The sequence below is a fragment of the Loxodonta africana genome, chromosome 7 (assembly GCF_030014295.1).
Source record: "Loxodonta africana isolate mLoxAfr1 chromosome 7, mLoxAfr1.hap2, whole genome shotgun sequence".
NCBI classification, from domain to species: domain Eukaryota; kingdom Metazoa; phylum Chordata; class Mammalia; order Proboscidea; family Elephantidae; genus Loxodonta; species Loxodonta africana.
In genome coordinates, this window is record NC_087348.1 from 68,736,990 (window position 1) to 68,754,501 (window position 17,512).

General features: G+C 36.8%; 1 protein-coding gene across 1 annotated transcript in view; it reads left to right on the top strand.

The window, feature by feature from the left end:
• The window catches only part of COPB1 (COPI coat complex subunit beta 1), a 43,352-nt gene extending 26,166 nt beyond the window's left edge, over window positions 1–17,186 (top strand). The window contains exons 14-22 of the mRNA XM_003411997.4: window positions 704–824; window positions 3,950–4,177; window positions 4,323–4,502; window positions 9,735–9,879; window positions 10,325–10,444; window positions 14,420–14,565; window positions 15,178–15,267; window positions 16,189–16,344; window positions 16,844–17,186. Coding sequence (XP_003412045.1) covers window positions 704–824; window positions 3,950–4,177; window positions 4,323–4,502; window positions 9,735–9,879; window positions 10,325–10,444; window positions 14,420–14,565; window positions 15,178–15,267; window positions 16,189–16,344; window positions 16,844–16,903 — 1,246 coding nt within the window. The 3' untranslated portion in view covers window positions 16,904–17,186. The remainder of the gene's footprint in view (window positions 1–703; window positions 825–3,949; window positions 4,178–4,322; window positions 4,503–9,734; window positions 9,880–10,324; window positions 10,445–14,419; window positions 14,566–15,177; window positions 15,268–16,188; window positions 16,345–16,843) is intronic.
• The last annotated feature ends 326 nt before the right edge of the window (window positions 17,187–17,512 follow it).

Below are 17,512 nucleotides of genomic sequence, written 5' to 3' on the forward strand. Positions count from 1 at the left end.
TTACACCTGTTTTAATTGAAATAGCCATGTCCTGTTTAAAATAAAATTATTTTAATCACATGTAAAACGATAAGTGGAAGTAACTTTGATATTTGAGTTTTGTTGCCTATTAGCATCTAGGTAATACAAATAGCTTTAACTTGAAGGCATTTACAAAGTTTTGATGACTTTCCATTTCTAATTGATGAATAAAATTTTGTTATTTTGCTCTTGATTTTGCTCTCCATTTTTTATGGTGAAGATGAAGAAAATAATGCCTAAAATTTTACTGAATACTTACTATATGGTAGGCATTGTGCTCAGTAGTTTGTCTCATATAATCTTGAAAACGACCCTTTGAGAGAGTCTGTATTATCCTCATTTTATAGAAGAGGAATTTGAGACTTAGAGAGGTTTGTAACTTACTCAAGGGGATACAGTAAATATACAGTTTGAGATTTGAATGTAGCTCATTGGCTCCAGTATATACACCTTTAACCATTTTCTTTTATTGTATTCAGTTGGCTCTTGTATCATTTAAAGACAAATTTTAAAGCTCTGTATTCTTTTTCTTTTTCCTTCTGAGAACTAAAAGGGGCTAATTGAGCTCCTTCACTGACAGATGGAAGGGAGAGTGTTAAATAGGCTTATTTGAATCATTTCTACAGAAGCTGCATGCTGCTTAAGAAGCTGGTAAATTTCATTTTCCTTGATTTCTTTGCAGACCTCCCCTGAGAGGATTCCTTCTGGATGGAGATTTCTTTGTTGCTGCCTCTCTTGCCACAACTCTGACCAAGGTCGCCTTGCGCTATGTAGCTTTGGTTCAGGAGAAGAAGAAGCAAAATGTAAGGTCATTTATTCTACGTTTACTCAACAAATGAATGATGAGTGCCTACTGTAGGTAGTCAACAGTGAGGGACCCAAAAATGAATACTAGAGTTCCTGTCATGGAAAAGCTTATGGTTTAGTAGGGGAGATGGTCACAGCGGTACAATACGTGTGTGAAGTTGACAAAGTAATAACAGTGTGACTCGTCAAGTGGAAGAGAAATAAGGGTTTATGAAGTCACTTCTGTTTGCTCACCAGGGCCTGATGAAGGAAATGCCTCTCCAGCATCTTCATCCCGTCAGTTGTTACCTGTTTTATCCCAGAAATATCTCTTAAGTGTATTCCCTTCTATGGCTCATATTTTCATCATGGCTTCTGACCGTTCTGACTGTACATTCATTTACAATAGCATACTTCCGTTCCCTTACCCCCATCCTTTGTACTCTTGTTGTCCTACATTTTACTTCTGTATGTCATGGTTTTAAATGCCATGATACATTGTTGTTATTTTTGCTTTTAGTAGCCAATTATATTTTAATGATTTTTTTTAAATGAAAAAGAAGTCTTATATTTACCCAGATATTTACCATTTATGATGCTCTTCGTTCCTTTGTGTGAATCCAGATTTCTATCTGATATTTTCTCTTTGCTTGAAGAACTTGGTCTTTTTAAAGCAGGTCTGCTGGTGATAAATTCTTTCAACTTTCGTTTGCCTGAAAAGGTTATTTGACCTTCATTTGTAAAAAAAATTCTCTGTCTTAGAGTTGTGAATATTTTATTTTTCTTTTTTTAATATTTAATATTTTTTTAATAATATGAGCAAGGAGTGATATAATAAATACTTAAAAAAAAATTGCTGATGTTTACAGCACTTAAGTACGGATCCTGTTAATGTGCTGAAATACATCAAATCATAGAAATACTATTACATTACCAGATACAATAACATTGTTCCTCCTTCCTCCAGAAAAAAATAAAGGTGGGTCTTATCTATGAAACAGTTTTTTCCCCAGTAGTAATTATTCTGTGTTTTACGATACTGCCTTTTCACTTCATGTTTTAGCAAACATTTCCCCATGTTATTCTAAACGCTTCTTGACCATAAAAATCATAATATTTAATAGCTGCATTATAGTCCATTAGGTGTATGATTCCTTCATTTCATTAGGCCTTGGACATTTCCATTTAAGATTTGGAGTTTTCAGAGTATTTTCGTTTTTACTTCCAGCATAAAAAGTCATAAGTGAAAATTAGAGCACTGATTAATTTACAAAGCGTATTATCTCTTACTTTACTGATTTATTTTTCTTTATGACTAATAATTTATTTTGTAACTCTCCTGTGACCATTACTTATTTATTCAGGTTTTTTCGTGGTGTTATCTTTTTTTTAATGATGTTTTTAAAAAATCTTCAACGTTTTTGTGTCTCAAGAGTCCAATTTGATTTCCCTTCATAAAATAGCTGTTTTACACCTCGAAGTTGGGAGAACGTTTGCTGATAATGTTTAAGAGCCTTTTTTTTTTTTTTTTTTTTTTTTTAACATATCTTGCTCATAAGGTTTTTCACATTTGGTCCAAGGGAGAAGGCAGTTTGGTTGTTTATCACCTCATCAGCCATTTCGAGCACTCTTCATTTCTTTATGTTGGTCTGAGTTTCTCTCTGGTATTATGTCTTTTGCCTAAAACAACTTTAACTTGCTTCTGGTGCAGGTCTAGTTAGTAATTAATTCTCTTGGTTTTTGCCTGAAAAAGTCTTTTTTCTCCTTCATTTTGAAAGCTATTTTTGTGACTGTAGAATTCTAGGTGTAAAATTTTTTTCTTCCATTACTGTAAAGTTATAACTCTTTTTGTTTTCTTCCTTCCTGATGAGAAATCTACTGTCATTCTTGTGCCTTTTTGTGGAAAGTGTCTTTTTTTCACTGACTGGTTTTTTATTTTCTGCTTATCACTCAGCTTCAGTAGCTTTATTTTAATATGCCTTGATGTGGTTTTTTTTGTGTTTCTTTTATTGTGATTCATTAAACATCTTGGATTTATGGGTTTATAGTTTCCATCAAACTTCAGAAAATTTTGGCCATTATCATTATTTCTTCACATATTTTTTCCATCCCCTCCTCTCTGTCCTCTCTTTCTAGAGACTGTATCAAAGCTCAGGGGATTATTGTACCTACTCTTCCTCTGGTTCTTTCCCAGGCCTCTGGTAGTTTTTTAATAAATGTGTGTAGATCAGTACTCAGCTAAAGACAGTTTGGCAAGAGTATATGTGTCAGGATGATGCTAAATGAGACTAAAGAAGTCAGTTGGCGATTGAGATAGCAGCAGCAGGTAATCAAACTTAGCATCACCAATAATGGGACAACCTGACATTATTTGCTTCCTAATGCAGTACAGTGAGAAAATATCACTTATATGGTATTCTAGCCTGAAATATGAGACATTATATAAAACAACTGGCTTGAACACTTAAGAAAGTCAATGTCATAAAAAAACAAAGCAAAAGGCTGAGGGGCTAGTTTAGATTAAAGGAACCAAAGGCAATAACAGCCAATAAAATGCATGAAACTAATCCTGGATTTTAAGTAAGAAGTATTTTGGAACAATTAAAAATCTGAGTGTATATTAAATGTGTTTTGAAATTAAGTTTCTCAGGTGAGATAATGATACTGTGATTATATAGAAAATTGTCCCTATTCTTAGGAGATGGATGCTGTAGTATTTATGAGTTGAAGAATCTTAATTTCATACGTTCAGCCAAAAAAAATAAGTATATATGTGTAGGTAGAATAAGAAAGCAAACAAAGCAAAATGTTAACAAATGATGAAGTGTGTCAGTTCTTTTAACTCTTCTGCAGTTGGAATTTTAAAAGATAGCATCAGCATATAAGGGGTTAAAGTGAGAAACTAAAGTAAGGACAGTTAAAAAGCCATTGCTATATTTCTGCTGAGGGTTAATGAAGGTCTTAGAAAGTGGCAGAAGAGAAAGAAAGGAGAAGGGTGCAAAAAGATATTATGGAGATACAATCTAAAGGATTTAAAATCTTATTCAGGTGAAATGAAAAATTAGATTTATTTCTTGGATTGTGAGTGACATTACAATTGGAGAATCATGACAATAAATAACTCATTTCTCTACTTTTCTAGTCTTTTGTTGCTGAGGCTATGTTGCTCATGGCTACTATCCTTCATTTGGGCAAATCCTCACTTCCTAAGAAGCCAATTACAGATGATGATGTAGATCGAATTTCCCTGTGCCTCAAGGTCTTATCTGAATGTTCACCTTTAATGAATGACATTTTTAATAAAGAATGCAGACAGTCCCTTTCTCACATGTTATCTGCTAAACTTGAAGAAGAGAAGCTATCCCAGAAGGTAAAGTATATATATGATAAGGTCATAAAAGTGCTTTGTGTTTTTATTTTGTTGATTTTTCAGGCCTCTTAGGTGAGGACTATCCCTATTAACGGCCCACAAAAAGCTTTCTATATTGAAAAGATGTACTGTTTTCTCAAAACAGAAAGAATCTGAAAAGAGGAATGTGACAGTACAGCCTGATGACCCCATTTCCTTCATGCAACTAACTGCTAAGAATGAAATGAACTGCAAGGAAGATCAGTTTCAGCTAAGTTTGCTGGCAGCAATGGGTAACACACAGAGGAAAGAGGCAGCAGATCCTCTGGCATCGAAACTTAACAAGGTAATGAAATGTCCAATACACTGGTAGGTTATTTAAATTGACTATTTAAGAAAAGCGGTAATCTGGAAGTTGCTGATCTGCTGTTGTTTTTAAAAAGGCAAATAACTAGTTATATAGCATTATTTTTTGTCAAATTGTGGAGTCGATTCCAACTCATAGCAACCATATAGGACAGAGTAGAATTGCCCCATAGGGTTTCCTTGGTTGTAATCTTTACAGAAGCAGATCTCCAGGTCTTCCTCCCATGGAGCCACTGGGTGGGTTAGAACCACCAACCCTTGGGTTAACAGCTGAGTGCTTTTCCGTTGCACTAGGGCACCTTGTGGAGTCATAGACTAGACTAATAAATAGAGCTGGGGATTCCTCAGAGGCTAACAGTGGTTTTTAATTTTTAAGGTTTGACTTCTTCCCCCACACCCTGACTTCATGTTCTTTTGTCTTCTACTTTAAACAGAGCAACTCTACTCTTATGTTCCAAATACATTGAATTCCTTATAGGATTCTATTGGGAAAACTATTCTACTCTTTAAAAATGTGAATTTAAAAATTGTTGAAGTAGCATATGTTTTGTTATTTGTATATTTACCACAATTAAAAAAATTTATGCTCTACCAAAAAAAAAAAGTGTTGAGGATGTGGAGAAATTGGAACCTTTATCCGTTGATGGTGGGACTGTAAAATTGTACAGCCACTGTGAAAAACAGTTAGGAGGTTCCTTGAAAAGTTAAACATAGACTTATATGATCCAGCAATTCCACTCCTAGGCATATATCCAAAAGAATTGAAGGCAGGAACACAAAACAGATATATGTACAGCAATGTTCACTGCAGCAGTATTCACAATAGCCAAAAGGTGGAAACAACCTAAATGCCCATCAAGAGATGAGTAACTAAACAAAATGGTACATAATACAGTGGAGTATTACTCTGTTGTAAAGAGAAATGAAGTCCTGATACACAGTACAACATGGATGAAGCTTGAAAACATGCTGAGTTAAATAAATCAATCACAAAAGGATAAATATTGTGTGATCCCACTTTAAATATCTAGAATAGGCAAATGTATGGAGACGACCCACCACTCATCTGTCAGCTTGTCATACTGTGGTGGTTTGTGTCTTACTGTGGTGTTGCAAGCTATGCCACTGGTATTTCATATGCCAGCGAGGTCACCCATGGTAGACAGGTTTTAACAGAGCTTACAGACTAGGAAGATGTGGCAATCTACTTCTGGAAAAATAGGCCAGTGAAAACCTTTAGGGATAAGAGCAAAACATTATCTGATACAGTGCCAGAAGATGAGCCCACAGGTTGAAAGGCACTCAAAATATGACTGGGAAAGAGCTTAATGGCACGGATGGAGTTAAGATTTTGGGACCTTTATTTGCTGATGTGGCATAACTAAAAATGAGAAGAAACAACTGCAGACATCCATTAGTAATTGGAATGTGAGTGTACAAAGTATGAACCCAGGAAAATTGGAAGTTGTCAGAAGTGAAATGGAATGCTTGGAGGTAGATATCCTAGGCATTAGTGAGCTGAAATGGGCTGGTATGGACCAGTATGAATCAGACAATCGTATGGTCCACAATGCTGGGAATGACAAATTGAAGAGCAACAGCATCGCATTCATTGTCAATAGAACATTTCAAGATCCATCCTGAGTACAATGCTGTGAGTGATGGAATAATATTCATACACCTAGTAATACGACTATTAATTCAAATTTATGCACCAACTACTAATGCCAGAAATGAAGAAATTGAAGATTTTAGCAACTTTTGGAGTCTGAAATTGGTGAGACATGCAATCAAGATGCATTGATAATTACTGATGATTGGAATGCTGAAGTTGGAAACAAAGATGGATCAGTAGTTGGAAAATATGGCCTTGGTGATAAAGATGCTGGAGATCACATGAAAAAATTTTGCAAGACCAATGGCCTATTGATTGCAAATACTTTTTTTCAACAAAAATGGCGACTGTACACATGGACCTTGCCAGGTGGAATACACAGGAATCATGTTGACTACATCTGTGGAAAGAGACAATGGAGAAGCTCAATATCATCAGTCAGAACAAGGCTAGGGACCAGCTGCGTAGCAGGCCATCAACTGCCCATATGCACGTCCAAGTCAAAGCTGAAGAAAATTAAAACAAGTCCACAAGAGCCAAAGTACAACCTTGAGTATATCCCACCTGAATTTAGGGACCAATGCAAGAATACAATTTGATTCATCGAACACTAGTGACCAAAAACTAGATAGTTGAGGGATGACATCAAGGACCTCATAAATGAGAAAGCAAAAGGTCATTAAAAAAGACAGGAAAGAAAGAAAAGACCAAAATGAATGTGAGGAGGGACTCTGAAATTTGCTCTTGAACATAGAGCAACTGAAGCAAAAGGAAGAAAATGAAGTAAAAGAGCTGAACAAACGATTTCAAAGGGTGGGTCAAAAAGACAGAGTAAAGTATTATAATGAAATGTGCAAAGACTTGGAGTTAGAAAACCAGAAGGGAAGAACACTCTTGGCATTTCTAAAGCTGAAAGAACCAAAGAAAAAATTCAAGCCTCGAGTTGCAATTTTGAAGGATTCTATGAGCAAAATATTGACTAATGCAGGAAGCATCAAAAGAAGACAGAAGGAATATGCTGAGTCACTGTACCAAAAAGAATTGGTCAACATTGAGCCATTTAAGGAGGTAGCATATTATCAAGAACCAGTGGTATTGAGGGAAAAAGTCCAAGTTGCACTGAAGGCATTGGCAACAAACAAGGCTTCAGGAATTGACAGAATGCCAATTGAGATGTTTCAACAAACACAGCACTGGAAGTGCTTCCCTCGTCTATGCCAAGAAGTTTGGAAGACAACTACCTGGCCAGCCGACTGGAAGAGATCCGTATTTGTGTGCATTCCAAACAAAGGTGATCCAACAGGATGTGGAAAGTATTGAACAATATCAGTAATTTCACAGACAAGTAAAGTTTTGCCGAAGATAATTTAAAAACAATTGCAGCAGTGCATTGACAGGGAACTGCCAGAAGTTCAAGCCAGATTCAGAAGAGAACATTGAACAAGGGATAGCTTTGCTGATATCAGATGGATCTTGGCTGAACCCAGAGAATACTAGAAAGATGTTTACCTGCGTTTTATTGACTGTGCAAAGGCATTGGACATTGTAGATCATAAAAAATTATGGATAACATTATGAAGAATAGGAATTCCAGGACACTTAATTGGACTCATGTGGAACCTGTGCATAGACCAAGAGGCAATTGTTGGAACAGAGCAAGGGGGAGGGGTACAGCATTGTTTAAAATCAAGAAAGGTATGCATCAGGATTGTGTTCTTTAACCATACTTGTTCATTCTGTATATAAAAAAAAACAAACGAAACAAAACAAAACCTGAACTATGTAGAGAAGAAGGTGGCGTCGGGATTGGACCAACACTAACAACCTGTTATATGCAGATGACAGAACCTTGCTTGCTGAAAGTGAAGAGGACTTGAAGCACTTACTTATGAAGGTCAAAGACTACAGGCTTCAAGGATTACACCTCAACATAAAGAAAACAAATCCTCACAGCTGCACCGATAGGCAACATCATGATAAACAGCCTCAAACATAGAAGACATTGAGGCTGTCCAGGATTTCAGTTTAGTTGGATCCACAATCAGTGCCCATGGAAGCAGCAGTCAAAAATCAAAGGAAATATTGCATTGGGCAAATCTGCTGCAAAAGACCTCTTTGAAGTGTTAAAAAAGTAGAGGTCTCACTTTGAGGACTAAGGTGCACCAGGCTCAAGCCATGGTGCTTTCAGTCACCTCATACCCATGTGAAAGCTGGACAGTGAATAAGGAAGACCAGAGAAGAACTGACATCTCTCAGTTTGGGTGTCAGCAAAGAATGTTGAATATACCATGAACTGCCAGAAGAACAAGCAAATCTGTCTTGGAAGAAGTACAGCCAGAATGTTCCTTGGAAGAGAGGATGACGAGACTTCGTCTTACATGCTTTGGACATGTTATCAGGAGAGACCAGTCCCTGGAGAAGGGCATAATGCTTGGTAACGTAGAGGATCAGGGAAAAAGAGGAAGACCCTCAATGAGATGAATTCACACAGTGGCTGCAACAGTGGGCTCAAACATAGCAAGAGTTGTGAGGATGTTGCAGAACTGGGCAGTGTTCTGTTCTGTTGTACGTAAGATCGCTATGAGTCAGAAGTGACTCTGCGGCACCTAACAACAATGTAGGGACCAAAATTTAATAGTGCTTACCAGGGGGGAGGGGGGAAAGGCGGAGTCATTGCTTAGAGGTCGTCAAGCTTCTGTTAAGGGTGATGAAATAATTTGGAAGTGGATAGTGGTGATGGTTGCACAACATGAAGAATGTAATTAATGTTCCTGAATTATACATATAAAAAATGTTGACGTGATGAACGTTTTCTAATATATATATGTATATACTATTTATACTTACCAGAAAAAAAAGAAATTATCTAATTTATTTCTCTTATTTGTTAGATGAATAAACACTCCCAAATTGATTTTATTGTATAGGATAAAGTTAGTGGCAGAATTGGAACTGCTAAAACACTTTCTTGCCCTTAAAATTAGGAATCGATATCAACAACATTACATTTTTTAAAGTGCTATACTTTGAGTGTTTTAAACATTTAAAATTTTATGTTTTTCACATTACAAGCATCTCTTTTTAAATTATCAATTTGGTTCTTGAGCTTGGATAATAGGGGCTACCATAAAATCTAAAATTATTTGATTCCTGAGTTTTGGAGAGCAGATAGTGAGTTTAGATACTGATGGATTCATCTGAAAATATATCCAAATCTGTTCACTTACGAAACTGGGATAATGTTAATATATTTACTAAGCATACTTAACATCTTTCTGCTGTTGAGCATGAAGCCAACATATATGATATCTATATACAGAGCTTCAAAACCAATAGGAGCCCTGGGTATCAGTTTTTAATTTAAAATCTTGAATTCCATATTCTTTTAAGAACTCTTTTTTTAACTCTACGATCTTTCTAATATCGCAGTTTCAGTTTCCACTTCTGCATTACGGAACAATTTTATTTTATCTATTTCAAAATGGCTTGTCTAAGCACGTCTGTTAATTACCTAGCATACTTAGTCCTTTGACCAGGATATGTTTGGTTAAAGTGTCTCAGCCGTTGTTTGATTAGCTCTTTGTTTTTGCTTGACAGGTCACCCAACTGACAGGCTTCTCAGATCCTGTATATGCAGAAGCTTATGTTCATGTCAACCAGTATGATATCGTCCTGGATGTACTTGTTGTGAACCAAACCAGTGATACTTTGCAGAACTGCACATTAGAGTTAGCTACTCTAGGTGAGGACGTGTACCATAAAGGAAAGATTGTTGCATAGTAGATCTTTATTACAGACTATTAAGAGAAGTACACAAATTTCAGAGTAATAATTATGTTGAGACATTTGTGAGATTTTGAATCAAGGCTTAGTTTTACATTTAACATTTAGTCCCTTCAACTTCAGTTTTCTGAACTTTTGTCATACTTAGGTCCCTGGTACACTTAGGTGGGTCATTCACTGAGCTTGATCAAGCGAATGTCAGTTTTTCTAGATGTAAAAAAGAGCTGTTTAAGGTAACAGATTTACCCAGTAGCTCACATAGTTAAATTTTTAATTGGCTTAGAACAGAGCTAGGTATTTTCTGAGTCCATAACTCATAACATACGATGTGTGGCCAAGGTTTTATGATTTAAGAGGTTAATATATGTATTTTTTTTTAACCATGTCCAAACTCTTTCTTTCAGGGGATCTGAAACTTGTGGAAAAACCATCTCCTTTGACTCTGGCTCCTCATGATTTTGCAAATATTAAAGCTAATGTCAAAGTAGCATCAACAGAAAATGGAATAATTTTTGGTAATATAGGTAAGAAACTTTTATAGTGTCTGACGTTTGAATAATTTTATTAAAGAATTTCTTGTGATGAATACTTGTGTGACATTGCTTGAGGACAGGAAGTTAATACATTCATTCATTCATTCATCATGTATGGGGTCATTGGTACCAGGCATTGTACTAGGTACTGGATGTACAGAATGAAACAGATAGGGTCACTGTGCTCAAGAAATGATCTGGCAGAAGGAGAAGATAGGTTAGTAAATAGATCATTACAATACAATGTGTTAACGGCTGGTTTATATATACTAAGTGCTTTGGGATCATAGAGAGAAAAAAGTGAAAACTTTATACAGAAGAAAGGTACGTTATCATCCAAGGATAACATTTGAACTGAGTCTAAAACTTTGTATAGGCATTTATTGCCAGGCACACAAGGCTATCCCAGATGCAGGGATTAGCTTGTACAGAGGCCTTCAGTCAGTAGGCATTTTTTTAGCTACTTCTGTGATTAGGGATAGAGCTTTCATGGTAAGAAGAACAAGATTTCTGTCCTCAGATTACAGTCACATAAGGAAACACAAATATGTGCAATATGTGGCATTTTCATGGCCTCGTATGCATGCAAAAGCTGGACAATAAAGAAGACAGAAGAATTGATGCCTTTGAAGCATGGTTTTGGTGAGGAATATTGAATATACTGTGAACTGCCAGAAGAACAAACAAATCTGTCTTGGAAGACGTACAACCACAGTGCCCCTTAGAAGCAAGGATGGTGAGGCTTTATCTCAGTTACTTTGGACATGTTATCAGGAGGGACCAGTCCTTGGAGAAGGACATCATGCTTGGTAAAGTAGAGAGTTAATGCTTGGTGAAGTAGAGGGTCAGCAAAAAAGAGGAATACCCTCAATGAGATGGATTGACACAGTGGCTGCAACAATAAGCTCAAACATAGCAGTGATTGTGAGCGTGGCGCAGGACCAGGCAGTGTTTCGTTCTGTTGTACATAGGGTTGCTGTGAGTCAGAACCGACTTGATGGCACCAAACAACAACAAGTATGAAAGCCTGTTCCAGGTGAAGTGGGAATCTATGAAGACTTTTGGTCGTTTTTCTTGGGGCAGCACAGGGAAAGCTTTTACTCATGGAGGAGGTAATGCTTGAGTAGGGTTTTGAAAGATCAGGAGGTATTCTCCAGATAGATGAGGATGTAGCTAGAACAAAAACAAGCAGTGTAATATACCTGGAGTTTAGACTGGGCTGGAGGTGGTGGTAGAAAAAAAAAAATGAAGTTAAGATTAGCAGCAGCCATATTTGAGCTTTATCCTGATGTAAAGGGGAGCCATTGAGAAATTGAGTGACATGATTAAATATTTCTGTGGCAGCACTATAGAAAATTAACTGGAAGAAGCAGGAAAATATAGTAGGAGACTGTTGCATAGCCTAGGTGAAATATAACAGAGGGCTTGAACCAACTCAGTAGTTGTTAAATTGGAGAGATGGGCTGAATATAATAGATGTTAAGGAGATAGAATGCCCAGAACATGGTTACTGATTAAAGAGGAGGTATCTAGAGTAACCCAAGGATTTCTGGATTGAGTTTATTGCGTTATTGTTTGTATCAGTCACCAAAAAATATAGGAAAGAAGAACAGATTTGAGAGAGACAAATAATAAGTTAAACCTTGGGCAGGTTGAATATTAAAGTGTCTAGATACGTTTTCTGAATAAACCGAATGCTTCAAAGGCCAGCGTAGCAGGGTTGGGGGTTTGAGGAACATGGTTTCAGGGGACATCTAAGTCAGTTGGCATAATAAAATCTATTAAGAAAACACCCTGCATTCCACTTTGGAGAGTGGCGTCTGGGGTCTTAAACGCTAGCAGGTGGCCATCTAAGATGTGTCAATTGGTCTCAGCCCACCTGGAGCAAGGAAGAATGAAGAACACCAATAACGCAAGGTAATTATGAGCCCAAGAGACAGAAAGGGCCACATAAACCAGAGACTACCTCAGCCTGAGCCCAGAAGAACTAGATGGTACCCAGCCATGACCAATGACTGCCCTGACAGGGAACACAACATAGAACCCCTGAGGGAGCAAGAGAGCAGTGGGATGCAGACCCCAAATTCTCATAAAAAGACCAGACTTAATTGTCAGACTGGGACTAGAAGGACCCTACATGAGACTATGTTGGCATCTCCTGTCTGAAGGGGAGATGAGAGAGCAGAGGGGGCCAGAAGCTACCCGAATGGACACAAGGAGAGAAAGTGGAGGGGAGAGCTGTGCTATCTCATTAGAGGGAGAGCAGTTAGGAGTGTATAGCAAAGTATGTAAATTTTTGTATGAGAGACCTGATTTGTAAACTTTTTCACTTAAAGCACAGTAAAAATTAATTAAAAAATAAAGTGTCCAGATACCCAAGGGCAGTTTGATGTGCACCTGGAACTTGAACAGGAGGTCTCAACTAGGGGTAAATATTGGTTTAAATCTTTAGTATGCAGGTGATAGTTGAAGCCATAGGAGTGGAAGAAACTACCTAAAGGGGGCTAAAGAGTGAGAAAAAGGGAAGATTGAACACAAAATCAAAGAGAACAGCAATATTTAAAGTGTGGTCAGAGAAGGAGGAACCAACAGAGTAAAGCGTGATTAGAGAAGTAAGGAATAAACCTCAAGAAGTATCTGAAGTTGCAAAGATCAAGTAACATGAAGTCTGAAAGAGAAGTCCTTTGGATTTAGCAATTGGTGGTCTTAAAACATTTGTGGCATGTCTCAGGCAAGGGTGATCAGTTGAAGACTAGGAGATGGGGAAATAAAGATAGTGAGTGTAGACAAACTTCTTTCTAGAACCTTGGCTTTGATAGGAATGAGAGAGGACAGTAGCCAGAAGAAAAGACAAGGATGAAGAAAGATTTATTTTTTTTTAAATGAAAGAGCCTTGAGTATGTTTATAGACTACGAGGGAAGAAAGTCAGTAGAGAATGGGAAGGTAAAGACTTAAGAGTGAAAGAGGTAATGATTAATGGAGTGAGGTCCTGGGTCAAAGCAGGGATCATAGATGGCAGGAATTACTAACCTTGAAGAGAAGAGACAGCACTTCTCTGACACGAAAGGGAAGGTGGTGAGAGGGAATTCAGAGAGAGAGACACTTATGGTTGAATGTGGGACTGAAAATTAAAGGAGCTTATTCTTGGTAACCTCAGTTTTCTCTGAAAGTAGATAGGGTGGGGGGATATCAGGAGAGGAAGCTAGAAAGAGAAAGGTAGTCTTCAGTCAGATTATGAAGGGCCTTTCTACTGTGGAGTCTCTGGGTGGTGCAAACGCTTAAGCCCTGGGCTACTAACCAAAAGGTTGGCAGTTCAAACCTACCCAGAGGGGCCTCAGAAGAAAGGCCTGGTGATCTGCTTCCGAAGGTCACAGCTATGAAAGTCCTGTGGAGTGCAGTTCTACTCTGAAACGCATGGGGTCTCCATGAGTTGAAGTTGACTTGATGCCAACTTTTTTTTTTTTCGTCATTGTGTGTTTTCTACTGTGGAAGAGAGAGTCATATAAACATAATAATCTTACATCATTAAGTGCTATGCCTCAGCAATATTCATTCGAAAATATTAAACACCTGCTGTACTACTTGTATTCCCTGCAGTGCCTAGCACATTGCAACTACTATATAAGTACTTACTGAATTTTAAAAACAAAGAAAAAACAAAATGTGCCTGAGTTTGAATCCTGGCCCCACCACTGATCAGTTGCTTAGCCTTGAGGGACTTAATTAACTTTTCTGTGCCTTAGTTTCCTCATCTTGAAGATGGAAAATAATAATACTGTCACATAGGATTGATGGGAGTATTAAACAGGTAATATTTATAAAGCTTATAGAATAGAGTCCAGCACCGAATAAGTATTATATAAATATTTGTTAATGTCATTATTATTATTTGGAAATATTAAAACTTTTAAAAATTAAAATTTGACTCTCACGATTGGGAATCTTTTTGTGTATTTGTGTTGCAGTTTATGATGTCTCTGGAGCAGCAAGTGACAGAAATTGTGTGGTCCTCAGTGATATCCACATTGACATCATGGACTATATCCAGCCTGCGACTTGCACTGATGCTGAGTTCCGTCAAATGTGGGCTGAATTTGAATGGGAAAACAAAGTTAGTCCCTAACAGATTTTCTTGTACTTCTCTTTCTTGCTTTTGCCTAGTGTTGAGGAGTTCTCATGTAAAATTAGTCCTGTTAAAAAGTGGCAGATGTGAGAAGCAAAAAGACCTTCGATATCTGTTCTTGTAAATTAGCCATAAGTGGAAACCAGGCACGTAGTTTTGTAAGTTGCTGTTGTATATTGGGGAGAGTAGCATTTCTGTAATTAATCTGATTGATCAAAACAGTATAGACAATATCCCGTCCCTTCTAGGTATGAATAATAATTTACTATCGAATCTCATGTCTAAAAGAGGCTACGAAAGTCAGGGACCTGCTGAGGAACTTCGTTACTTCTATCCTTGATGTTTTATTAGAAATAGCCTACATGCATGTTGCTCTTCTGTGAAGTCATCTATATCTGAGAATACTGATACCATCCTGCAGGCCGTTGCATCGGGTAGAAGATGTCACTGACTTTTTTGTTGTCTACCCTTCCCACCAGACAGTTGGAAGGAGGTTCTAGTATGAAATACCAGTGTTTCCTCAATCCCAAACTAAGAAATTCACAACTTCGTCCTTGTAAGAATTTTGATTGCCTTGACTTTTTTTCTCCCTCTCTGCAGGTGACGGTTAACACAAATATAATTGATTTAAATGAATACTTACAGCACATATTAAAGTCAACCAATATGAAATGCCTTACCCCAGAGAAGGTAAGATTTGATTGGGAACTTCTTAAATCTGATAAAGAGTACTATGGTAGCTTCCTGTCTTTCTTGTGTTTTCTCTGGTGTATTTTTGCTGTTACTCAGCATGGGAAAAGCACTGTCATTCTGAAGTAGCTAAAAAAGGTTCTCCCATAGAATATAAAAATCTGCGTACCTCCCTCTACCCAACACCAGCCAGCTTGTTCCTAGTGCAGTTATCTAATTGAATAATCAGCCTAATTTTTTCTTTTTAATCTTCCTGCCTTTTTAGCTAGAGGGTTATTCCAAGATAGTTTATTTGTAATACTGGATTAGAAAATGTGCATGACCTCTTTTGTTGCCTCTAGTTGTAGGTCATAACGTATCTTCTCAAATACAGAATTGTTGATGTAATTTGATTTTGTGCTGTATATATGCATTATGAAGAACACTAGAAAGAAAGAAAAATGAAAGTGGGGCTCTAAGGGATTTTTTTTCCTTGTAAAATTTCTGTTAATATTATAGTATTAATTTTATCAATAAAAGAATGTCTGCTCCCAGACAAGTAGGTTTTATTTCATGTATTAATTTATTCAATAAATGCTGAGCCCCTGTTGTGTACCAAGCACTGTGTGAACTGTTAGATACATAGTAATGATCAAAATAAAAAGCCTCATCCTTTCTGGAGTTTAAGGTCTGTTGCAAGAGGCAAACAAACAATATATGAATTGAAATAAGTACTATTTTTTTAAAGTCAGGCTTGTTGAAGCGTATACACACAGTAAAATTCACACTTTTTACACGCGTAGCTCTGTGAGTTTTGACAGACTCATACAGTTGAGTAACTACCACTGCAATAAGTACTATTCTAAGTCATAATTTGCCTGTGTTATTTGCCTATGTGTAGTTCTTTAATAAAGTATTACATTTATCACAAATTTCTTCTAGGCCCTCTCTGGTTACTGTGGCTTTATGGCAGCCAACCTCTACGCTCGCTCCATATTTGGAGAAGACGCACTTGCAAATGTCAGCATTGAGAAGCCAATTCACCAAGGACCAGAGGCCCCTGTTACTGGCCATATAAGAATTCGTGCAAAGAGTCAGGTAACAGTTGTTCTTCTCGAAGATCATCTCTGATCTGAACAAAGGGAGGAAGAATTTATGCCCTTCTTATATCTGCCTGTAGTATCCTTTGCCATACTAGCGTTTTGTGCGTTAGATGTGTATGTATGTATGATACATACATTGTGTGTGTGTGTGTATATATGTGTGTATATAATAGTCTCTGAATAGAAATACAGCTTTTGCTTCACTAAAATGGCTTATCTTTTGCACTTATTTGCTTAACATAGATTGATTCTTGTGGGATATTTGTGAAATGGATTCCCCAGAGATTTTTTTAATCCAGCGTACAAATCTAGTGAGCATTTGTAAATATAGCCCTAAAAGTACTTAACCCAGTAAAGTTTTGGTGAGTTTGTTTTGTAGATCCTTGGTTTTGCTGTTCATATGATGTCATTGAATGGAGGCGTAGTTAAGTTTGAATAACCTATCAGTTGTACATAATTTTGAGAGTTGTAAATATCTTCATTCTTCTTTACAGGGAATGGCCTTAAGTCTTGGAGATAAAATCAACTTGTCTCAGAAGAAAACCAGTATATAAAATAAACAAAAAGTCCTTGCAGCTTTACAGTTAAAATTTAGGTATGGGCTTATTGAGCTCCAACATCTTTTATACTCTTACGTGATTTACGTTATATAGAATGTGAGTTCATGCTGAATGCATTCCAGCCAATAATTTATAGTCTTTCCTTTAAATCAAGATTGAGTTTAAATTTATAGTTTATCTTTTGTCTTAACAGCTCTGAATGCTGACCTCAAAGTATACAATGTCTCACATGTACCAAGACCATTTTCACAATACAATAAACAAATCTATTCCTAAATTTTTTGTTATTTTATACATAAATGTATAATTACATAACTTCAGTTATATAGCAATGATTTCTTTAATTGGGTTATAGGTTTGTTATAAATTTAAATTACTATGAGTTATGACTATATGCAGTTTTATTAATGTAAACTCAGTGATATAACATGAGACAGGCCTTGATTTAACTTGATTGATTTTTACTTATTTAATACTCCAACATCAGTATCTAAAAACAGCTTATCAAATTCTAAAGAGCTTTTCTCTGGAATTTAGCCCCAGGGAAAAAGTATCAAAATAACTTGAAAAAATAGATCCATCTTGAGTTTAAGGCAGTATTAT